At 43.6% G+C, this 26,741-nt stretch overlaps 1 protein-coding gene across 1 annotated transcript in view; it reads right to left on the bottom strand.

The window, feature by feature from the left end:
- METTL24 (methyltransferase like 24) overlaps nt 1-26,741 on the bottom strand; it is a 70,476-nt gene that overhangs the window by 34,332 nt on the left and 9,403 nt on the right. The window contains exon 2 of the mRNA XM_088460414.1: nt 4,965-5,063. Within this exon, the coding sequence (XP_088316540.1) occupies nt 4,965-5,063 (99 nt within the window). The remainder of the gene's footprint in view (nt 1-4,964; nt 5,064-26,741) is intronic.

The following is a 26,741-nucleotide window of genomic DNA, read 5'->3' on the forward strand; positions in this document are numbered from 1 at the left end:
TTTGAAGAGCCTCTTTACAACCACCACTGTACCCGTTACTTCTAAAACTCCAAGTTGCTTAAACAATTTATAGGCTTAAGGAGGTGCTTGTAAAGGATGGGTTTATCTAGATAACACAAATCAATTTCCCCCAACACACTGCAATAAGCCAGTAAAAAAAGTCAGCATTCTACATATAAATACAATGCAACAACAGTTTTGAGAGGCATATAAAGAATCAGTAGTCTGGTAAGTTAGCTCTCAGTCTAAAATCACATGATTGTATGACCCAATATAAGGGGCTCACATTGTTAGAGCAAGAACACCCATGTAACCGAGTCTTCTGCATTGTATTTACATATAGAATGTTGGCTTGTTACTAGCTTATTGCAGTGTGCTGGAAGTAATCAACCCGCCCCCTCCCCCATGTTTTTTTCACTTCTAAAGCTCCTTCAATTAAATGTATTGTTATGTGACATTAGCAATACTTTAATTTATTACCTTTGCTTATTACTGATGGGTAGCAGTGGTTATGTTAGATTTAGCTTGATGACAGCAGACTTGTTCTTAATAGGGGGCCTTAATTCAGGGGCGTAACTAGGGCGGTGTGGCCTGTGTCATTGCACAGAGCACGGGATGTCCTTAGGCGGAACCAGCCACACCGAAACCTCTATTTGCAGTGCAACCAGGCAGCTCCTTCTCTCACTCCGGAGCTCCACCACCCGGCACCTGCACTGTGTGTGGGGAGAGGCGTCATGACGTCATTCCAGCAGTGCCTCCTCCTCCTCCCTGTGCATGATCACGGGCCTGGGGATACAGACATGAGGGTGCTGGGGATACAGACATGAGAATGCTGGGGATACAGACATAAGGGTGCTGTGGTTACAGACATGAGGGTGCAGGTACTGGGGATACAGATATGAGGGTATGGGTGCTGGGGATGCAGACATGAGAGTGCTGGGGATACAGACATGAGAATGCTGGGGATACAGACATAAGGGTGCTGTGGATACAGATATGAGGGGGCTGGGGATACAGACATGAGGGTGCTGGGGATACAGACATGAGGATACTGGGGATAAAGACATGAGGGTGTAGGTGCTGGGGATACAGACATGAGGGTGCTGGGGATACAAACATAAGGGTGCTATGGATACAGACAAGAGGGTGTGGGTGCTGTGAATAAAGACATGAGGGTGCTGAGGATACAGACATGAGGGTGCAGGTACTGGGGATACAGATATGAGGGTGTGAGTGCTGTGGATACAGAAATGAGGGTGCTATGGATACAGACAAGAGGGAGTGGGTGCTGTGAATACAGACATGAGGGTGCTGTGGATACAGACATCAGGGTGCAGGTACTGGGGATACAGACATGAGGGTGCAGGTGCTGGGGATACAAACATGAGGGTGCAGGTACTGGGGATATAGACATGTGGGTGCTGGGGATACAGACATGAGGGTGCAAGTACTGGGGATACAGACATGAGGGTGCAGGTGCTGGGGATACAGACATGAGGGTGCAGGTACTGGGGATATAGACATGTGGGTGCTGGGGATACAGACATGAGGGTGCAGGTGCTGGGGATACAGACATGAAGGTGCAGGTGCTGGGGATACAGACATGTGGGTGCTGGGGATACAGAAATGAGAGTGTTGGGATACAGAAATTAGAGTGCTGGGGGTACAGACATGAGGGTGCTGGTACTGTAGATACAGACACAAGGGTGCTGGGGATACAGACATGAGGGTGCAGGTGCTGTGGATACAGACATGAGGTTGCTGGGGATACGGACATGAGGGTGCTGGAGATACAGACATGAGGGTGCAGGTGCTGGGGATACAGACATGTGGGTGCCGTTAATCCTTCTGCTGCATCCATACACCTGTTCCCCTGGAGAGGCTCCAGAGCCAACCGACCGTGGAAATACGGATAGCTGAGGCATTTGCTATACGGAGCGCCCACCCACCTCCCACAGCAAGATACACTCTCTCTTACACATTCATACAGAGAGAGTGAAACCATCCGTTCAACGCTGATACCAGCATCCGTGCCGGTGGACATACACTCCTACGGGGAGACCCAATACCCATTCGGAGGTCCTGATTACCACCAGAAGTCTATCAGAGCTCGCCATTTGTGCTGGGACGCCAGCACAGCTCAATGATACTCTACCCTGTTAACTTTTACATCTTTCATTTATATGGATGTCAGAATGCAGCAATAACAAGCAGCATTTACACCTTCCTTCTATAAGGACATATCCAGCAAATTTCTGCCAAAAATTGCTATTATTCAAGTGAAGCTGAACTTTTATACATTTATTGCAACATTGCAACTGTTTCACATTGTCTATTAGAGGATTTTACTTTGCAACAATATATTTTAATCTGAATTCATTTATATGTAGTTTTCCATGTTTTTCATGTATTGCCTGTAATTTATTTGAATTTCATTTTTATGATATATGTTTATTCATTCATTAGTAAAATATACCTATCTTCAATATATTCCAGTCTGTGCATATGTTTATGCAAGATCACTCATTTTAGTCAGCTGTGATCATAGCGCAGTGCCTGTGTTTTTACTTTGATTTTATCTATATTGGAGTTCACACCAAACTCCTAGCATTTGCTGCTGATCACCATTGACGGTTTTTCATTAATCATATATTAGCGCCGAGAGTTGGGCAGATTTCTACCCTTTCTTTGGTTAAAACAGTGTAAACCAGAACTTACAAAACAAAAATCCCTGTGTGATATTGTTGTTGTACTCTGCTGTATGTACTGCCAAAGTCCAACTGCTCCATCCTCCTACATTCTTAATTCCTTTCCCTTTTATCTAAGTCTAAAGCTGCATACACACATAAAGATTTTCTGTCCAACCATCCAACTAGTTGATTGGTTGGAATGAAAATCTGGTAAGGTATGAAAGCAAATGACAATCAGCAATTTGCTCCCAAATGCCGGAAAATGGACAAAAACTGTTGTTTGAACAAATTGTTTAGATCAAACATTTAACAGACTTGTCTGACCGACCATTTCATCTGTTTTCTGGCATTTAGGAGCAAATTGCTGATCATCACTTACTCCCGTATGTTACCAGATTTTTATTCCAACCAATCAACTAGTTGGATGGTTGGACAGAAAATCTTTACATGTGTATGCAGCTTTAGACAACATTTTGGCTGAAGTCTATGTGACCCCTACCCCCTCTGCAGCATCACTTTATAGGACGTTATTACTGTCCTCATATAAGATGAGTGGTGACCATTTTTTTCTTTCAGGCACAACATTGTGTACAAGACTATAAGAAAATAACTGCCACTCATCTTATGTGAGGACAGTAATAGCAGCAGTAAATGAGTAAGCTTTTACCGCCCATCTTCCCTCCTGTGATCATTGTAGGGCAATCCTGGCCTTATTAACCTATATCACTTCTTATGTTTGTTTATTACTCACGTATTTTTCACATATTCTTTATCATTATTACTATTTCCAACACTTAATAGCTATCTTCACACACCCGATACTTTAGAACACTTCAATGTCACTTTTTTTCGTGTGATGCCCTGGGGAGCTCTTTGGCTGGGCTGTCTTTTGGGGTGCCCTGCATATGCAAACGCAGGGGGGGTTTCTGTCTTCCTGGAAACCCCCCTCCCCAGCCCACACCATGACCACAATAGAAATAGTAATATAATAGAATTTTACTAGTGCTGCATGTTCTTCTCAGTATCACAAATTAAATAATTAGCACCACCTGTGGATCTTTTAACATGTGTCAGCCAGTAAAAAATACACCTGTGCCCCAACTAGCAGATCTGGAAAACATTCACTGTTTGGATGTGCTGGTATAGAGCCCAATATGTACATATATGTCCAGGGCAGTGCTAGGTTATTCTGCTGCTCCCAGACTCCCGGACTTGCTCTAATACTCTGGAATGGTGCTCACATCTAAAATAGAAACATTCACCTCAGGCAGGATGGCCCTACTGCCGCATCTAATGGATTACATGGTCCCTGGTCCTCTATATGCTGGAATTATGACACACAATATACTTTGTATGACGCATATTAAAGCTGGTTAAGTGCTAATTCTACCCTACTTATGGACTGGCCACACACACTCTAAACTCCAGCATTTGGAAACACCCCTCTAGAAATTCTGCATTTGCCACTGCCCTGCGCTCCAGATGCGAACCCCAGAGTGTTAGGGACCTGCCCGATGAGGTGACCTTGACGTTGATGGCAGGCCCGTATCATTGGCCAATGATATGTTAACTTCCTGATATGATATATAATTACAATATACATTTAAATTTGAACAGTAATGATCGCGTAGTGATCTGCAATTTCTTTTACTGTGTAGATTATACATCTGAGTTCGCAACCACTTCAGGGACATACCCGCTACACTCCCATAGCACGCACATAAGATGGACCATTTCCATGTGTCCACCTCCCTGTCACCAATCAGGAACACCCAATACATTTCCAAGACCTGACTGACGTCGAGCATCTCCCGTGCGTCTCAATCATAACTGCTACTGTGTGTGCATGAACTCTGGACACATGCGCAGTGCAAGAAAAATAGCGCTCAACTGCGTACAACATCGGCAGTGCATCTGACTCATCAGACTCAGAATCAGGCCCATGATGCTATAATCCTCTTTGCATAGAAATGGAATGTTAAGAGGAGTCATGTTACTCCACAGAAAACCTGTGGTGTGACCATGTGTAAGCACCTGTATGATAGAAAGTGGGTCATTAGCAACAGTAGGTCATAATACAATATGGCCGAAAGACAATGTGCTCAGTTTTTATGTGCCATAGTCTCTCTCCTACTTCAAAGATTGTACTTGTTGGGACACAGAAGACTGCATATTTCTTATTTGCTGTTCAGTTAATTATTAGTAAGAAACAAAAGGATAATCATATACTAATCAACACCACAGCTGTGTTTTTGACTGGCAAATCCTATTTACCTGAGATTTTGTGATGTATTGAAGGAATCGTGTTGCTTCTTCATTAAGAGAATGTAAGGAACCAGCCCAGGGCTGCAGGTCAATATGCCAACGTACAGGCTAAAAGGAATGATAAAAATGAATGTACTAATTGATACATCAAATAAAAAAAAAATTATTTTGAATCAAATTGTATGACATATAAAAACAGTTTATCTTCTACTAAAATTCAGGAAATGGAAAGGAAACAGTTAACAGACTGAAACTACATTATGGTGCACAGAAATATTCTCATTTTTGGCTAGGTATATCCCCTACATTAGTGATACACAACCTGTAGCCAGCAGGAAGCAGGATAGATACAGGAGTACATGGGACAATAGTATTTCTGTGCAATTATCCGGCAATCGGGTTGACATATCATCCACATTTACGGTAATAAAAATATCATTCTTATAACAGCATCTTCATAAACAAGCCCTTTATTATGAGAATCTTGGATGGTAATAGAGTAAAGGCCCCCATACATCAGAGATTGATTGCAGCAATCGTGCAATTTGCAATCGATTGTGTATAAAAATCTTTCCCTTTTTCAATCGATTGTTGCAATTCTGCAATCTGCAATCGATTGAAAAAGGGATAGATTTTTATACACAATCGATTGCAAATTGCACGATTGCTGCAATCAATCTCTGCTGTATGGGGGCCTTTAGTTTCCATAAAGTAGATCATAACTATTTATATTAGGAACATCTGAGCATAAAAAGTGAGAGAACTCAATATGTATAATTCTGTCAATGAGAGCATCCAGATCTCCAATATAAAAAGAGAACCCAAAAGGGCTGATGTAATAAATTGTAAAAAGATGTTGGATAGAAAATGTGTTTTAACACCAACATAACAAGTATTACAAAAGGAACCGAGATAACGTAGTAATAATAAAAATAATAATAATACACAATTTCATTATTTTTAGTTTGCTAGATTTTTTTTATTACATATGAAGTTGAGTAAACATTGCCAGACAATCACTATGCAGTGGAACAAGGCTATGTTCATGTTTCTTACAAAGGTTATTCATTCATACAACCAAGTAGTCTTTCTACCATCACTTATGGCATTGTAACTAAATCACGAGGCACTCATCTTTTGATATGAAATTGCGGCCATCTATTCACCTTACATAATTGTACTGTTGTATGACGTTCACTAGGAAATTTTCTGTAATTTGCAGTCACTGAGATGCTTTCTGTGTTATATATAGAGATGTGCGCCGACCCCCGTGTTTTGGTTTTGGATCTGGATCTCCCCTGGTTTTGGATCTGGATTGGTTTTGCCAAAACCTCACCTCCGTGTTTTGTTTTCAGGTTTTGGTTTTGAATCTGGATTTTTTTCTTAAAATATTAAAAAAACAGCTAAAATCACATAAAATGGGTATTTTTTTGTTCCTACGCTATTAATAACCTCAATAACATTAATTTCCACTCATTTCCAGTCTATTCTGAACACCTCACAATATTGTTTTTAAGCCAAAAGGTTGTACCAAGGTAGCTGGATGACTATGCTAAGCGACACAAGTGGGCGGCACAAACATGTGGCCCATCTAGGAGTGGCACTGCAGTGACGTAGGGGTTCCCCGTGTTCTGCGCAACCAGCACTGGGCTCTGATCCGGTCCTGATTCTGGAAATACAGGGGAAAAAAATGAGTAGGGTTTCCCTGTATCTTCCAGAACCAGCACCGAACTTTTTCTTGTGGGGGGCTGATGCCACGGCCAGGGGAGCCCTTTCATCAGGCCCCCAGCCGCAGCATCAGCCCTGACCGTTAGTCAGCCCAGGCCGGGGATCCCTGGAGAGTTGGGGACCCCCCCAATAAAGGGGTCCCCCTCTTCAGGGCACCCCAGGCCCAGGCTGATAGCCTGGGCTATCCCCGACACCCCTGGTGGCGGTAGGTGGCGGGTTGATTGTGTGGTGTGGTGTAAATAAATAATAGCAAACATTGGGCCTGATTCAGACCCACTCGCGAGCGGCTGTCCGCTCGCAAGTGGGTCGATGTTATGCACTGAGCATGCGCACGACGGAGGGAGCTCCGTCGTGCGCATGCGCCAGACGCGACGAGCGAAGGAAAGTCCTTCGCTCGTTGTGTCCGATCAAAGGGGGCGTGCTGTCAATGTTGATTGACAGCACGCCCCCTTTGGTGGGCGTGCCGGGGGCGTGCCTCCCTGACGGGGGCGTTCCCACGGGAACGCCTCCCGTCAGAAGCCGGCCCACTGACATCACTAGTGATGTCAGTGGGAGTGATTTTGGCTCTGATAGAGCCAAAATCACTCCGGAGCTTGCGGTTGAAAACCTCAACCGCAGGCTCCGGCTCGCAAATTCGATGGTCGCGATGGTCTCGACCATCGCGGCCATCACAAAGTACGCTCGTATAGCCTGTGGGTGGTGACCCACAGCTATACGAGCGTCCAGGAGGACGCTCCATGAAAATGGAGCCCGGCCCTCATTCAGAGCGTGCGCTCTGCTCAGAGCGTACGGCTCTGAATGAGGGCCATTGTCTTTATAAGTAGAACTGCAGGTCCCAGCAAGCCTGCCCCACATGCTAGTACTTGCAGAACCACAAGTAGTTCACCTGTAAAAAAATGTTTAAAAAAACACAGGACACACACTGTACCAGCATGCAGGGCATTAAGGGCCCACTAGTACCTGTAGTTAATCTGTAAAAAATTTTTTAAAAAAACACAGGACACACACACCGTGACAGTATAAGTTTATTAAACATACATGCACTCACACATGTACACACACATATACACACACATGTACACATACTCACCTATGTATCCCTGTAGCAATCGGTCCACTTGTCCAGTAAAGTATCCAATGGTGGACCTGTGAAAATAAACCATACTCACCATTTCCTATGCGAGGTTCTGTCCTTTTCATTCCAAAGTAGGCATACCACGGACTTGGCAAAAAAAAAAAAAAATGAAAATCCCGATCCACGTACTTAAGTACCATTCAGTAGAATGGTTCTTCCCAAATGACAGCTTAGCGGCGGGATATCACCATGGAAACCCCGTCTCTCAGCCAATGAACAGCTCCCTCCAATGTGGTCAATGGTGGGAACTGCAGGGTAAACTTTAATAACCCTGCGGCTCTCCATTGACTACAATGGAGGGAGCCGTTCATTGGCTGAGAGACGGGGGGATGACCTCTCTCAGCCAATGAACGCTTAGCGGCGGGGTTTCCATGGTGATATCTCGCCGCTATGCTGTCATTCGGGAAGTACCGTTCTACTGAATGGTACTTAAGTACGTGGATCGGGATTTTCTTTTTTTTTTTGGCCAAGTCCGTGGGATGCCTACTTTAGAACGAAGAGGACAGAGGAGATGGTGAGTATAGTTTTTTTTCACAGGTCCTCTATGGATACTTTACCGGAGAAGTGGACCGATAGCTACAGGGATACATAGGTGAGTATGTGTACATGTGGGTGTATATGTGTGTGTACATGTGTTAGTGCATGTATGTTTAATAAACTTATACTGTCACGGTGTGTCCTGTGTTTTTTTTAAACATTTTTTTACAGGTGAACTACAGGTACTAGTGGGCCCTTAATGCCCTGCATGCTGGTACTTGTGGTTCTCCAAGTACCAGCATGCAGGGCAGGCTTGCTGGGACCTGCAGTTCTACTTGTAAAGACAATGGCCCTCATTCAGAGCCGCTCGCAAAAAGTGAGCGCTTGCTCTGAATGAGGGCGGCCGCTTTTTTTTTCTTAAAGCCGGCCTCCTGGCCGCTTGCTAAGCTGTGGGTGACCACCCACAGCTTTTGCGAGCGGCCAGGTGATGGTCACGATGGTCGCGACCATCGGGCTTGCAACGAGACCCTTGTGGTAGGGTCTCATCTGTCGCAAGCCCCAGTGAGCTTCCGGCTCTAATAGAGCTGGAAGCTCACTACTGACATCACTGGTGATGTCAGTAGGGCCCCCCACAAACGGCAGGTGTTCCTTCAGGAACGTCTCCATTTGTCCAGCCACCCCCTTCCCCGCCTACAAAATGGAGCGAGCTGTCGATCAACATCGACAGCCGCCCCATTTGTAGCGAGCCCCGAAGCGTGCGCAATGCACAACCATCGACCCGCTTGCGAGCGCATATCGCTTGCGAGCGGGTCTGAATGAGGGCCAATGCTTGCTATTATTTATTTATACCACACCACACAATCAACCCGCCACCCACCGCCACCAGGGATGGCGGGGATAGACCCGGGCTGTCAGCCTGGGGTGCCCTGGAGAGGGGGACCCCTATATTGGGGAGGTCCCCAGCTCTCCAGGGATCCCCGGCCTGGGCTGACTAGCGGTCAGGGCTGATGCTGCGGCTGGAGGGCCCGGTGGCTGTGACATCAGCCCTCCGTTAGAAAAAGTTTGTGCTGGTTCTGGAAGATACAGGGGAACCCTACTAATTTTTTCCCTTGTATTTCCAGAACCAGGACCGGATTAGAGCCCAGTGCTGGTTGCGTAGAATACGGGGGACCCCTACGTCGTTTGTCCCCCATATTTTGGCAACCAGGGCTGGTTCTGACTAGCCCGGTGCTGGTTGTGCTTTAGTACAGGGGACCCCTACGTCGTTTGTCCCCTGCATTTAAGCACACCCAGCACTTGGTCACTAATGCCCGGGGCGGGTTGCTCTTTTTTGGGGGGAGGGGAAGACGCCATTTTCTTTTTTTTACAGTTTTTTTTTTTTTTCTACCGCGGCAGCACAGACGGGTGTCACGGACCCTTCAGTGCTCTCACGGGCCCGTCAGTGCTCTGTGTCAATGACACAGATGCAAGTAGCATGGATCTCCTGGTCCATGCGTGCATCTGTGTCATTGAAATACACAGCAGCACAGACGGGTCTCACTGACCCATCCATGCTCTGTGTCAGTCACACAGATGCATTTAGCATGGATCTCCTGGGTTCATGCTACATGCAAATGGCCACCATAACGCTGATTGGCTGAGAGCCGTGACAGATGGCTCTGTCAGCCAATCAGAGCTTTGCCCATTGAAGGCAAAGGCATTTTTAAAAATGGGCGCTCGAGGCAAAACCTCGAGATCCGACACAGAGGATCAAGAGGTTTTGCCTCGATTAGGGATCCGGAGCAGGAGAAGAGTTCCGAGGTGCGCCTCGGATCGCCCCGGATCCCCGAAATTCGGGTGGGTTCGGTGCTCAGGGGAGCGAACCCGCTCATCCCTAGTTATATAATGGTAGTACAGTAAGATGCTCTCTGAATTGTATTGCAGTAACTAGGATTCTGTCTTGTATGGCAATAACTAGAACACTCTCTATATTGTATGACCATCACTAGGATACTCTCTATACCATATGGTCATCACTATCATGCTCTCTGTGCTCATATTGTATGAGGTATCTGGGATGCTCATTGTATTTATTGTATGCCAGTAGCTACTGTATGATGCTTTCTGTATTCTATGGCAGTAACTCAGATGTTCTTTGTATTGTATGGTGTTCACTAGAATACCCTCTGTATTGCATAGCAGTCATTTGATGCACTCTGTATTGTATGGTGGACATTTGGATGCTCTCTGTTCTGTATGCCCATTATTTGAATGCCCTCAGTTCTATACGTCCATAATTTAGATGCTGTCTGTGCTGTACAGAGGTCCCTAGCATGTTCTTTGTGTTGTTTGATGTTCAAAAGAGATGATCACTATATTATATTCCTCTAAGTATGATGTAATCTCTATTGCATGGTAAAAACTAGGATGTTCTTTGTACTGTGTGGCCATCAGTAGGATTTGTATATCGGTCACTGGAATGCTATTGGTTATACCTTGGATGACTTTGTATTGAGCATGTATCATTAGGATGCTCTCTGTATTTAGTTTCTGGCACAATGATGCTTTCTATATTGATTATCTGTCACTAGTATGCTATCTACATTGCATATCTATCATTTGGGTTTTCTCTATAGTGTAAGGCTATCACTTGGATGCTGTCTGTATTGAATATATGTCACTAGAATTATCTCTGCATTGTATTACTGTCAGTTGGATCCACTCTGTATTTTATGGCAGTCATTTGGATACTCTCTGTCTTCTGTGGCTATCACTTTGGTGCTCTCTGTGAAATACCTAAAATGCTCTTTGTACAGTATGGGGGTCACTAGGATAATCTCTGTATTGTACTGTATATCTATTAATAGTAATGGGCAAATTAATATGCATCAAAGTATAATATTCCCTTTTATCTTAACATAAATTTTGTGGCTGTTTTATCTATAATAAGTGTGTGTTTGGTGAGACAAATAGACAGAACTCAGTTGAAGCTTCAAGTGATTGTATTGGTGTTTCAACAGAAAAAAAACAATAATTGTGCAAATTGAGCTTCAAATCTATTCAGGAGCCTGCTGGGGAAGGAGGGATAGGGAGGGAGCGTGTTCACAGAACGGATCCAGTGCTTGCCTTTACCACACCAAATTACTTCATTTTTTTTCGGTAATTGGGCTTTGGTAAATCCTTTCAGTGGGGTGAATTTTGCAAAATCCAGAAGCATTGTGCATAGAAAGGAAAATGTAGGGGTCCAATTTCAAAAAAGCAGTACAAACTGTAAAATGTAACATTTCACATGAACTAAAAAACACAACATAAGTAGCTGTTTATGAGTAAAAAATAAAAATGCAATTTGAATGAATGGGCCGGCCCTATAGTGGTGTAAGGCAGTAGTTTGAGTGAAGTGACTATTTAGGCTTGCACATTTCCATTAGGTCAGCAACAAACCCACAAATGTTCACACAAAGGGCCTGATTCAGCAAGGATCGCAACTGCAGAGCTGCATGCAGGCAATAATGCAAATGCAGCAAGAGGTATATGACACCCCCTGCTGCATTTGCAATCCCAGCACTGCAACGGAGGTCGCAAGCTGGGATCATCAAAGCGACCATCGGAGGTCTCGATGGTGGACAGCGATGCGTCTCCGGTCATCTGAGTAAGCCTCAGCTTACTCAGGCTGGCCAGCTTGTGAGCCCAGGACACTGCATTGATCAATGCAGACCCTGGGCTAGCCACTCCTGGAAAACGGGGCGTACATGCCTCCGTTTCCGGGAGGCATTCAAGGGTTTGCGTGCATGCGACTACGCAGGACCAATTCTGCACACTCGCAGAATGGGTCCTGCGAACGTGCAGATTCCCGATCGGGAATCTGCGATCAGCCGTGAACTTGCATTCACTGCTGAATCAGGCCCAAAGAGCTCAGATAGAGGAACATCCCAATAGCAGTAGGAATACACCTTGTTATGTGCAAGAAGAAAGCAAGCAATTGTTTTTTTTTAAGCTAAATGCTTTGTTTATCTAAAAAATTCTTCACCATGCAAAATAATTCATAAGTGCTACATAAACCTTTTTTTTCTGCAAGATCACTTATCTTGACTGTGACACCTGTGACGACTTACACTCCCGGGCAGATAAATTACTGTCTTTAACATAGATTCACTTGTCTGTCTTGTCAATCATCCTTTGTCCACATAATGTACCTAACCCAGAAGCCAGAGTGGCTTATACTGGGGCTGGGGTACCATGGGAGAAGAGTCATCTCTCATGAATCTCAATGTGTACCATGAAAAAGCAGGTCTCCAACACATTTTAGAATGGCTGCAAAATTAGGTAAACACATTTTAAGTTATACTTAACACAAATGTAATGTGTATAATAGGAGAGATCCAGAGCCTATTAACTTGAGACTGCTGAGCCCATTACCTGTTAGCAGAATTATGTAATAGTGCAGTGCGCAGCAGTTATGCTGGATGTAGTAGTGCTCAATACAATTTACCCACCAAGATGTAATACACTTGGTCAAGGTATATATGATGTTGAGTGTGTTTGTGCAGTTGTTTGGTGCTGGTGGCAGTTAGTGCACACATGGTACTGTTTAACTAGTTCTTAGGTTTATTGAACCAGGTAGAACAGCAAGTAGCCTAAGCCACAGGATTATGACCGGTATAACTGTAGCATATAGAAGCAGCCTGGAGCTTTAGGGTATCACTGGGCTTTGTAGTGTACCAGGCATCGGAGTGCTAAATGCACTGGCAGATAGTAATCTGCCGACACACTATAGTGTATTTGCGGTGTTTGTGTCTGCAATCATAGTATATTGGAGTATGTGTGAAGACGCCACAAAAGAACAGATACACGTCAGACCGGACACGTCTCACTGAGCTCAGACAGGTCCTAAAGACCATCTGCTCAGCTTACCTGTCTGCACGGAGTATGGAGGCAGCGTCAGCGTGCTCCTCATCTCACAGTAATACATGATTATTAATGTCTTACATTAGTCAAATCGTATTTAAGTTGAGCTAGAAAGTGACCATAAAAATTTTAAATCCACCCAATTTTTAGTTTTTATGAATTCAGAAAATGTCGCACATACCTAGTTTCAAGAGAATCAGAAAGTTCATCATTTTTATTCATAGTTTTTTTTTTCTTTTTACAGAAAAAGAGTATTCAATTTCCTACCTGGTAACAAAATGTCTGCACTTAAAACCACCTCCTGAGGTAATAACTACAGAGGATTTAGACAGCACTAATTATAGCTGTCAGCAACATTCTGGACAATGAGTCAGTGAATTGTGTCTGCAGACATACCTGGCATGTGCAGTCAGCCTGGCACATGTTCTTACATTATCTTCACTAGCTGACTGACAAACCTACAGCCAAATCATTGCAATAGCTCTTACATGCTTGCAGTATGCATCAACTTACTATTACCTCCCAATATGATCCACTGCAACGGGGACACATTACTCAGCTTGTTTCTCACAATGTAATGAAACAGTGCAGAAGTAATGTACATGTGAACTGAGGGCCTGATTCAGCCAAAATCGTAACTGCGAATACACACGCAATTGGCTGATAGTTGCGCACTGCACATGTGTAGGTGTCGCAGTGCGCATGCATGAACGCTCCACTGCGATCGGGACTGCCATCACAGTGGCTATGCAGAACCATCACAGACTGATTGGCAGGAAGTACCGTTTGTGCGTGGTGGCGAGGGGTGGGCGTCTTTATGTAGTGCTGCGAGGGCATAGCGATCGCAATGAATTAGCATACTATTGCAGTTGAACTGCATGCATAATTGCAATTGCATTCGCAGTTGCGTTCTTTGCTGAATCAGGCCCTGAGTCATTTTATCAAGGACTGTAAAGCACCTAAACATCTGAAACAAAGTAGACATTTGAAAACTTCCATCCATTGCGTCAGACAGATAAATACTAACTGCTGACCGGATGTTATAGTTTTAATGTAATTTAGCAAAAGTGACTCAGTTGTTGACTAGTAAGATGTTATAACTGTATAGAGCAGTGGTTCCCAAACTTTTTTAAATCACGGCACCCTAGAGTATCAGCATTGTTTTCATGGCACCCCTAAGTTTAAGTTTGTTATTGAGAAATTCAGAAAAAAATGTAGTACAGTAGTAAAGTGAAGTAAATTGTGCTTACCTGCCATCCTTAGGGTCAGATATGTGGTGGTGGACAGGTTTGTGCTTCTGTTTGTCCACATATTTACAATAAATTGACCTTAAATAATTTGATTTAGTGCTGAACCACTAACCTGAGGCACCCCTGCAAGTGTCCAGAGGCACCCCAGGATGCCACGGCACACAGTTTGGGAACCATTGGTATAGAGAGTTCTGTTGTCACAATATAAAGCTCATTATGTCTCCATATAGTCACGCTAGTATTATGGACCTGTCATTCGCCAAGGAGTTAGCTGTTGTGTCTGGTTCTGTTTCTAAGATGTGGTTCTTCCCCTCCAGCAGGGTGAACCTTTTCCATCAGGGGAAGGGGGTATGTTAGTACAGAGAGGCTGTGCCTTTTCGAGTCGCAAGGGGTGTAAGCGGGTGTGCTTTTGAGTGCGGTGGGCAGTGAGAGATGCAAGGGGAGGAGGTATACACTGCAGGTGTGCACCTCCAATCAACTCCTGACATTCAGTGGCTGTGAGTGAGGAAAGAGAGCAGGACCACACTGTGAGGCATATTCAATTGGGGGTGAGAATAGCAAAAATGTCAGTCTTATGCTGGCCACACACATAGCGATATTTTACCTGATCTGGCCAATTCCAACACATTGGAACGACAGATCGTGTAAAATATGGCCACATCCTGAGTAAATTGCGAGTCGCCACTCACGATCACGATGCGATGCGCGTCTCCGCTGGTCGCACATCGCATAGTCAGATCTGCCATGCAGTAAGGCAGATTTGACAATCTGGGACATGCACTGTGAAAGTCTGACTGCAGGAGAGATCGTATGAAGACTGGACACCAAATCGTGTGCAGATCGTGTGGAGATCGTGTGCAGAGCTGCCGGGGAGAGTTTCAAGGGAAATCGTACACAAATCGTACACATCGGCTGATCGTGTGCAGATCGCCATGTTTGTGGCCAGCTTTAGCATCCACTAAGAGCTCTGAGAGAGACGGAGCCTCCCCTCATCAATAGTACACAGCTGCTATACTATTAGGCTGGTTATATTATAAATAACATAAAACTATCATATTTCCACTTAGCAGGTTAATTTACTTTGGCCCCTATATATTAATCTGCGGCAATAACAGATTTTCTATGCCAGATGATTACAGCAATACAAAATCTGTTATTGGCAGAATTTATTATGACGTGTTCTTAATGCTTTGTTGTGTCAGTCTTGATGGATCACCCATACGCAGTAGAACTAGAAGCCTTGACTTGGCTTTCGGTTTCATTTGTAATAAAAAATATAATTAAAACATTTAAAAAAAAAAAAGTATATTTAAAAAAAATTATGACAGTCAGATTTAAAAAAATGCATTATTTAAATAAATCTGATTTTTCATTAAATAGTTCTTGCTATAGACATCATGAGATGTTCTTGTACAGGTCTCTCATATCCAAATATTCCGAAATACGGAATTATTTTGGCATGACTGAGAAAATGAAACGTTTGATTTTTGATGGTTCAATGTACACAAACTTTGTTTAAGGCACAAATTATTAAAAATATTGTTTAAAATTACCTTCAGGCTTTGTGTATAAAACATAAATGAATTTCATTTATGTACACAAACTTTGCTTGAGCCACAAAATTATTGAAAATATTGTATAAAATTACCTGCAGGCTTTGTGTATAAGGTGTATATAACACATAAATGCATTCTGTGTGTATATTGGGGTTCCATTCCCAAGATATTTCATTATGATATGCAAATATTCCTAAATACGGAATATTCCGTTATCCAAAATACCCCTTGTCCCAAGCATTTTGGATATGGGAGACTCAACCTGTACCACTGCAATCATTATTAAATAGACTTCACCATGCTTTTAGGTATTAACCTGTGTAAGCTAGTGTAATTTGCACCTGGTATAGGGCGTTTTTGTTTGCTTAACAAATAGAGCCCTGTATTTGGAAAAAAAATTGATTTGTTTTTCAAAAAGCGTCATCAGAGAACAGTAAAGAAAAATACTGTTCCCTATAAGCCAGGGGAGTTATACTCCATAGTCAGGCCCCATAACAAAATGTTGGTGGAGAGCTGACCCTGGGCCTGATTCAGAGCCGCTCGTAAGCGGCCGCTCGTTCGCTCCGAGCGATGTTCGCACAACTGCGCATGCGTACGGCTCGTAATACGCATGCACGAACCAGTCAGTGCGGTCCAAATTCATGTGCTCGCAAAATAGCGAATGCCTGATAATTTGAGTGACAGAATGAGGCGTTTGTGGGTGGTAACAGGGGAAGGTGCTTGAAAACGGGGAGTGGAGATCCAAACGCAGGCGTGCCAAAAGGTCAAAACGGGCGTTTTAAGGGTGTGCATAATTAACAAAGCAGCGTCATCGACCACATCACTTGGTTGTTTCTTAGCCTGAACTGCTCGCATGATTGCAGTAGGAAAATCCAACCACAAGCACTGCGAGCAGTTCATACGCCTTTCGATGTACTCGATTAATCAAATAAATAGCGGAGATGACGTAGGATGCGAGCGGCCAGGGGGCGTTTTTTACAAAATAGCGAGCACATGTTTCGTTCGCTCGTTCAGACATAGAGGCGTCAACAGACTGCAAAGAGCGAGCGCTCTATTTAAATATCCGGCCCCTTTTTCTGAACGACCGTTCGCAAATAGCGTCCGGCTCTGAATCAGGCCCCCAGTACTGGAGAATTATCCTTCCAACACAGCAGTTCTGCCCTTCTGAGCAAGTGCAGGGGATGGCACAAGCACAGTAAAGCAACATTTAGGCTTCCAGTTCTAGCATTTAACGTTTTTGTTTCCAGACTGCTTACTTTAGAGGGAATAATATCTATTCAATGTTTTTTGTTTCTATGAGAAAGTTAAATGGTACTCACATAAAGTTGAAACCAGACAAAGTAGCTTCTACACACATATTTTTTTCATGATTAACTAATTTACCTGTTTACAAAATTAGTTACAAGAATTAAAAATGATGTAAAAAACCCCCCACTGATTATAATCAGAAAACAAAGCACTGGATCGGTTATAGAACCAGATTATTACTAAGTATATTACGTCACCAAGGACAAGGCTACCAGGAAACTGTAGATATTGGCCCAATGTAATAGCCTTCAATTTGCAGGCATCAGCAACATTTTGGCAATGAAATAACTAAATTAAAAGTGGTATTTAGTTTTAATTCAAAACCAAGCTGATTTTATCTTAAAACTAATTGCAGCTTTCAATCTAGCAGCTATATCGTCAAAATCAAGTGGATGGCCGCAAATTATTTGGACCAGTATCATACCTCCTAACATATTGCATTTTAAATTAGGGAGTTTTTAGCGTGCATAAAAAAGGGTCGAGGCCTTGTGGGAAGGGGTGTGGTCTCATTATTAGAACTCTGGGGGCATGTCCAGCACTCCTGAAGATGCTGGGCTACCACAGGCTAAATCCCTTACTGTGTAGATGCTGTTTTGCAAAGTAGCTGTGACAGTGCTCCCGCCATCTTCTCCTCGCAGGACACTGCGCCTGTGGGTGGGATGACGGGACAGTCCCCGAAAAGCAGGACTGTCCCACCCAAAGTGGGACAGTTGGGAGGTATGCAGTATACTTGGAGGTAAGATTAAGAATCAAATCTTGTTACCCGCTTTGCACTCCACAAAACAATTCTTTTCAATGCAATGATCCATTCTGGTAAAGATAACTTACTAATTACTGTTCTAATATCTTAATTCACAAATATCAACTAAACCTTTTCCCATGCCAAACAACCTAATTTACAACACTCCTCTGTCCATTAATCTCACACATCTCTTTAACATGTTAAAGCCAATCTAAACCATTTTCATTCTCCCTTTGTAGCTGTCCAGTGATTATTTTTCTTTATTACAAGTTACAGAAATATTATTTATTTATTTATTATTTATTAACAGTTTCTTATATAGCGCAGCAAATTCCGTTGCGCTTATATGCTTCACTATAGGGTTTTGTGAAGAAAGGTCTGCAAGTAGCCTAAGCAACATCTTCAGGAAAATAGGTGCCATTCTTTTAGTCTTTATGTAATAATAGTACTCTTGTGTTCTCTCCGAGCCCCAAGATGCTGCCACGATGAATAGCCTCGGGCACTTCTCCACTAAGCTGTACTTTGCTGTCCTCCCAGCAGGCACATCTAAATTTATCTGACAGACGCTACACACTACTGACTTGGTGTCTTTGTTTCTCCTTAGACACATTTGTATATTTTTACTTGTTCTATGTAAACACTATTTATACTTAGAGCTGTAATATGGAGCCTTCAGAAACATGAACCAGGGAATCTGGAAATGAGGGAGACTTTTGTGGTACACTGCAAGAAGTGGGTGGCTAAATACTGCTGCATGTTTTGCACAATGTGAGTGTTACATACACATATTTATAGCACTGCAATAAAAAATGACAATAGCTTCCCAAATCAAACTAAAGCTGGGTACACACTGACAGATATATTGGGCGATCAATTGATCGGCCAATATATCTGGTGCCCGTCGGCCAGTGTATGCCAGCGATATGTCTGTGAACGACGTCGTTCACAGACATATTCAGTCGGCTGCACAGCCGAATGACAGATATATCTGCAGATATATCTATCCATCGGCAAATGTGTAAGGGCGATCAGCTGCTCGCCCGTACACATGCAGCGGCAGCCGCAGGGAGGGGGGCGGACCTGCCCCCCGGGGCCAGTCGAACCTATGGCTGCCTGGAAGATGATGGTCGTTCAGTGTATATGAACGACCATCATCTACATATATATCTGCTACATATATACCATAAGCCTTTAAGCTATTATACTCCAAAACCCCTTCTCTACAGCTGATGCTTAGTGGAAAAAAAAATATTTTTCCAAAATCGTTTGTAAGACCTCTAGTGGTAGTGGTTTTGTAAAGATGATTGCAATCATGTTTGACTATACTGTAACTCAAGTCGATCTGTCAAATAGTTGCTTGGTTCTTATGTTAACTCATTCTGCCTGTGCCGGTGGAAGATATCCTTGGTTGTCTTCAAGGACTTGTATTGGTTCTGCCTCTGTTGTCCCAGGTTGGCTAATAGTTGTCTCAGCCCTACCAACTCTTGACTTGCATGTGCTGCTGCAACATATTCTGCCTCTACTGAAGAAATGGTTACAGACGTTTGCTTTCTGCTAGTCCAACTTACAGGTCATCCAGCAAGTAAAAATAAGTAAACACTGGTGGACTTCTATCAGTAAAATCTCCACACCAATCCTCAGGATGTAGTTAGGATACCGGTGGGCGCTATCCTGGCCGCCGATATCCCGACAGCCACATCACAACATGGGACTAAAGATAGGCGTCGAAATCCCAACGCCTATCATTAGCCCCACTACTAAATCCAGATACACGGCTAACCGAACGAAGGTAAGCGGGGTGTTTTAGCGTGTATGCGCGGGCGGTTACCAGTAGGGACCCCCGGGGGGACTTAGGGTTAGGCCCCACCCTCGGGAGGGTTAGGTTTAGGGTGCAGGGAGGTGGGTTAGGTTTAGGCACTAACGGGGGGAGATTAGGGTTAGGCACTAAGGGGGGAGGTTAGGGTTAGGCACCCCTAAGGTAGGGTTAGGGGGGGAGAGGGGAGGGGAGGGTTGTCACTGTCGTTATTTCATCCGGAGACTAAACAACCGCCGGCATTACATACCGATTCCCAATACACATCCATGTATCCAGTCAGTTACATTTGTAAGTTGCTGGAAATTTTAGTTAGAACATTATGTTCCCTTTAAATAGAGTATAACCCTGTCACAGCCTTCTAATGCATTTGGCGTGGCTTTGAAATGCTTACAAATAAGATTTCTACAGCTGCTGCAATGTCAGATATGATGACTGTGGCAAAGTAGAGAAATTGCATCTGCATTGCTGATTCTCTGGTAGGGTATGTAGCCATATTGCTGGCGGACAGAATGCCGGGCGTCGATATGCCGACACCCGAATCCCGCCGCACGGGAAGGGTGGGATTAGGGTTAGGCACCACCAAGGGAAGGTTAGGCACCCCCTGGGGAGGTTAGGGTTAGGCACCCCCAAGGGAGGGTAAGGGGGGGGGGAGTTTGGGTACTTACCTACCGCTGTCAAGATTCTGCACCAGGCTTCCTTCCATTGTCGGGATTTCATACCGATTACTCTGGTAGTTATATACCTCAGTTAATAAGAATATTGCCTTAGCCTCCTCCTTCAATATGAATAACCATATAGGATGCATGACGCACTGCATTTGGGATGCGATGCATCCCGCTGCTCTTTGCATGCATGCCGGTATGCATGAAGTAATGCACAAAGGGCCTCTCTTTCGGTAAGAGCTGTCCTTTGCGAATGAGGGACATCTGGGTCTAAGACCCCAAAGACCCTCTGGTGTCATTCTGCGCATGCACAGAATGGCAGATACGCCGCAGGGGGTGCTGGGACTGATCCGATTGGATCCCTCTCACAGCACTCTGCGGAGAGAAGCCCATAGGCTACTATAGGGTAACTCCAGCTGAAGATGGCGTTACCCACCACATCCAAGCCCATTTGGTGCATATGAGAAATGCATTTCTCCCCTTGCTGCATCCAGCCCAATGAGTTATGTATGTTTCCAAGTTCCCTTGTCTAAAATGCTGGTTTAGGGCTTGAAGTGTTTACATTTCATCCCCCTCTTGCTCCAAATAGACTAAAATTAACATCAACATAAGCAGTGCGGGGCTGGCCTACAGCGAGCACACAGTGGTTCATGTCAGGGCTGGTCTGGAGCCCCAGTCCGTCCCTGCACATAAGTGGGTAGATATAGCCATCCGTCAGTCAGTACCTGTGTGTATAGCAGGGCACCGCTTTGCTCCTCACAAAATACTCTTTTATGAGCACTTCATTTATTTCTGTCGCAGCCTTCATCAGACCACACACCTTACTGACAATTCAGTGAGGGTCCAGATTCGGTTGTGTTGCATGAGATTTATTTTCTCTTCAGCTCATTTGTCCATCTGCTTGCTTCTACTTCTGAAAGATGGGAGAGGTCTGCTCAGGATGTTGGGTCACATACTTAATGCACTTATTCTGTATAAGAGGCAAACAGGTAGTTATCTTGTTTTTCCATGCAGAACACCTTTCTTCTGTTCTTGTTTGTGTGCTTTTATCCATAGCGCCAAGTCCCTACACTAAACTCAATAGTTTGCTCACAAGACGGATTGCTGGTTTCTTTTAAGTGGGTTTTCTCCTCCATACCTGGGTCTAGCTATTATATACCTTAGGTCTTCAACAAGAGTCACACTGTTGCTGATAGTCACCTTGTCTGATCTTGGCTCTAGGATTCTGTATTCTTTGAAACCTTCTGTGTATCCAACAGAAATCCCTTGCACTCTGTTTTGCAGCTTGACACTCTCTTTTTTTCCACAAATATTAACAAATGTGACCTATCTCCCTCATAATGACATCTGCACAGTCATGGTAACCCTCGTTTGAAATTATGTGAACCCTTAGTAGTTATTCTCACATACACCTAACACTATACATAAGTTTTCATTTTACAGAGATGAGGTGGAAGGGGATCTATTGCCCACATCGCCCCCATCTTGCCTGCAAAAAAACAGGGGTACCCTCATTTTATGTGGTAGGTCTTCTACTTTTTTAAAATAGTAGGACTTATTGGGCTACCATATTATTCCAACACAGCAGATAGCAGATGTTATTATATAAACCTAAGTATAGATTCTTGTTGTTTGGTAAGAATCACAAAGTATTTTATGGGGTGTTTATTTAATAAAAAATGTAAACATATTAGTATTAACTGGACATTCAAGTCTTCTGGAAAAAAATATAATTTATGTTGTTACTGAATAAATATTACTGATACTGAAATTAAAATCTGAAAAGCACAAAACTTCCAAAATGGGCCCAGCACAGGAGTCAGAAACCCTCAGTAAGGAAGTGGTAACCACACACTGAATCATTGTGTTAAATAGGATGCCTTGCACCATTTTTTATGCTCCTTGATGTTGTAAAATGCTTTTATATGCTGGCAGCATGTACTGCCCTTTAAAAGAAAAAAAAAACAAAACACCAATTGTTGAATTTTTAATCTGATTTCCAGTTACAATATCTTAGTGAAGCCATGGTTTCAAAGCTTTAGGGCTGCTTAGCTACCAAACCAAGGACAAATACATCACAAGGTAAACAGTGTTCCAAGATGACAGAAAGCAGACACTTGCTATCAGTTTGTCTTTCTAGAATCTATTTGTATTCATGACCTTCATTAGTATTCTCTCTGTTCTCCCAAGTTATTCAGACTATTCCGTTTAGTCAACATCTGTTTAAAAATTGTCCACATTTACGTTGTCTATAGTAATAATGCTAGTGTGTTTTTTTGCAAAATAAAATATATCTGCCAAATTCCTATAATTTCTAGGACAATCCCAAATTTAGATGTTTTGCTTCTGGATATTTGTCCCAAATCCAACACTACATTTCTTATTTTCCTGAGTTTAGGTCATAGAGGCAAATGTATGAAGCGGTAATGCAGTATGGTTTTCACTGTAAAAAAGGGTTATTACTGCTTCTCCAAAATATATGAAAAGGCAAATCGTGGTGAAATCAGAGATTTCTCCAGTGGAGCCTCTGGCCTTTGTTAATGATGCTGATTCTATAGCCAGCTATGGTGGCAAAGCCTTCTGAACACTTGTCACATAACACACAGCAGCATCTAAATATGACAGTATGTGTTACTTACAAGTTCTGCTGCTGTCCCCAGATGAAAATCCCGCATGCGTGGTTCTCTCGCATTGAGATCTCACACATATGCAACATGGCCGCTAATACAGGAGGGAAAAAATAATTACTAGTGCAGTTCCATTGATGTCTATAGTCCATTCATTTCTATTGTCCATTCACTTCTGAAACCCATTCATCTCAATGAGGTCTCTATAAGTTATGCACTACTCCATTTAAATTAATTGGCTATATAAATGAATGGGCCACGGAAACCACAGAAACTCATGGTTACATGCACAATACACTCCTATGGAGTTCAAAGGACTGTTTCAAGTGTGCCAATATGCTTTGAACACACTTCAATGGAACAATAAGCATCGACATGTACTATGTTCTGTGCTTACAAAAAGTATAATAGAATCATATTGCAATCATTTCCAGTGGCTTGGTTATGCTGACTGTACTGTCCATGGGTGGAACTACATGAAATGGCTACAATAGGATTCCTGGGCTCCAGCTTTACTGCTTCCTATGGGACACCATTTAAGCTGCATGCAAAGCTTCTGTATAATGCTATGCCACGCATGTTGCTTTATTGTTTGTGCATGAAGGGGGGGGGGCAGCATGAGGAGCTTTGGCAATAAAAGGTACTATGTACACAGTGTAGGGGTCTGTGACTGCATGAACCAATCGCAAACGATTGATCCATACAGTCACTCTCTCCCACACATAATGATGTCTAATTGGGCTGCACATAGGGTAACAGTTACTTTGGATCCTAGTGCATTGTACCCCACCCACCTATCCTCTTTTGTCTCACTATATAAATCCTTTGTTACTTTCAACGCATACAGATTCACAGCAATGATGAAGCATTGGGGCAGGGCCGGGGGCATGACCGCGTGATCGTGGCCCCACCCCCTCTTCACAATGCCAAATGCCTCCAAATTGTGAGAATAATAGTAATAGATCAGTGGTTTTCTTACTCGGTCCTCAGGACCCCACACAGTTCATGTTTTCCAGGTCACCTGGCAGGTGCACAGGTGTATTCATTACTCACTGACACATTTTAGAAGAGCTAATAATTTCACTTGTGATTCTGTGAGGAGACCTGGAAAACATGTACTGTTTGGTATCCTGAGGACAGAGTTTGAGAACCTGTGCAATAGATCATAGTGTTCATTCTAGCACCCTGCACCAGTCACAACCCATGCAGTCCTTTTTTCCTGCCTGGGGTGTCAGTCTTTGCTCTGATGCTTCTAGCACACTCAGCTGATGCAACAAACTCAGATACAAACCAGAGTGTGCTAGAAGCACCAGAGCAGAGAGCAATACCCCAGACAGGAAAGAGGAACTGCATGGGTTGTGACAGGTGAAGGGTGCTAGAATGAACATTAGATCACTTTAGTTCTATCTATTTCTCGACATGGAATTGACACTATCCATGTAACTGACTGCACACAGTTAAAACATCATATATGCAGACACAATTATTTATAAAGTTAAACAGGCACCTGTTGGTGAACGTGAGACTTTTTTCATGTAAAATAAGTACCGGCATGAACGTATCAGTGACACTGGTTGCTAAAGGGTTTATTATTTAACACTAACCAGCAAACAAAGGCTGATTCACAGTTGTATGAAACTCCATGTGTACAGATCTTGCCATTTGTAGCACTGCTTTGATGTCGAGCGTACACAACGATGAGCAATAATGTGCAAATCAAAGTCATATGCAACTAGTGCCATTTCCACTAGAGGCTAAATGGATGTAACTTTGTGGCATCAGGGCTAAGTTTTCTGAGGGCATATCATGGGCATGTAGGCAAAATGGTGGGCTATGCTGAGTTGAGCGTAAGCAGAGTTCTGCCTGATTTCAGATTGATTTCATGCAGCAGATATAGGGCTGAAGCAAATGGAGCTGGTAGTGATGATGGTTACTTTCACAAAATGATGGATAGGGGCAGTGTGGCCGTATAGATGTCTGCGTCCTTGCAAGGAATGCAGTCATCTTTCCTGCAACTCAGAACCAGACCCAAAGTATTCATTTAAAAGCCAGCAGATAAAATTGACTTTTCATGTTAGATGTGACGCAGATTGAAATTGAACGCAGTAAGCGGAGGGTGGTTAGCCAGATGTGGTGCGATCTTCAATGTTGCCGCCAACGGTGCAAATATGGCGGCCAATGGTGCAACTCAGTACACGTCATGACGGAATACTGCTGAAGCCAGTGGGCGCCTCAGCAGGCTCAGAATCGATTGCGGCATTAACCTAAAGACGCCAACACTGTTGCAGAAAGAGACTCAGCCATGGTCTCATCTGTGTATGCCTCAGAAGCAGGCCCTGGGTCTCTAATGCTGGGTACACACTTGTATATTGTTCGTTCGATCAATGAATGATATATATTACGAGTGCATCGGCGACTGTGTATACCCGATATGTCTGTGAATTATGTTGTTCACAGACATATTAGGTCGGCCCTGTAGCACAGCCGATGTTGATATATCTGAAAGACATATTGTACGGGCGACCCGCCAACACTAACATCACAACTGGGCTTGCAAATTTAGATGCCCGCCCAGTTGTGATGTCAGCGCAAACACATCAAGTGGCCGATTGGTAAGAGTGTATAGCTAACCAATCAGCCGCTCTGACAGCGGATCAGTCTGCTAGTTACTTCCTGAGATTCAATATAGGCAGATAACTGTGCAACCTTCAATGCTTCACTAATACGGATTAATGCTGAGAAATATAACTGGCAGAAAGATAAACTTGAACAATATGAGAACAAAATGAGATTTGCACGTGGAACAGGAAGTGATACTGAGTATCGCTCCCATCATAATGATCAAGAGAAGTGGTACTAAGCATTTATCACAATAGAAAATTATAATTTGCATTGAGTGGTATTGAGTGGTAGTTCGTACACAAAAAAATATGTGTGGAAACTGAAATCCAGCTGGAAGAATAAAGAAGTTGTCCCATGCTCTTGACTATATGCACACAAAAAAAAATATTTGCATACATCACATCATACATATCCATGGAGTACAAAATGAAAGAACTGCATAGAACAAGTAAATCTAGGACTGATGCTATAAAGTTTTCAACATATTTTATATATACAGATGTGTCCACATACATCCTACCTCCGTGCGCTACAAGTCGTGTTAAACATAACGTGTGAGCACTGTGCAACACGTTAGTGCTGAGCGTACTTTCATGTGACTTTTCACCTTCAAATGTGTCTTATTCTCAAATAACATTCACAAGCAGCTTCTGCAAATTAAAATGATATGCAGCATGCCCATATTCATACTTGCCGACATTCAGATCCCTCCTTCCGGGAGGGGGCTGAATATCTGCTTACAGGGGGGGGCGTGGCCAGGCAATGATGAAGCATTGGGGCAGGGCCGGGGGCATGACCGCGTGATCGTGGCCCCACCCCCTCTTCACAATGCCAAAAATAACGGCATTGTGAAGCGGGGGAGGGGAGCACGATGAACCCCCTGTCCCCACCCGCTGCAGGGATTTCTAGTTTACTCTAAGGGGGGTCGGCTGCCGCTGGGAGGCTTGTCTGCCTTTCCGGTGGGCCTGGGAGCGGCACA

This window comes from Taudactylus pleione, unplaced genomic scaffold (assembly GCF_031769625.1).
Source record: "Taudactylus pleione unplaced genomic scaffold, aTauple2 ptg000046l, whole genome shotgun sequence".
Lineage (NCBI taxonomy): Eukaryota > Metazoa > Chordata > Amphibia > Anura > Myobatrachidae > Taudactylus > Taudactylus pleione.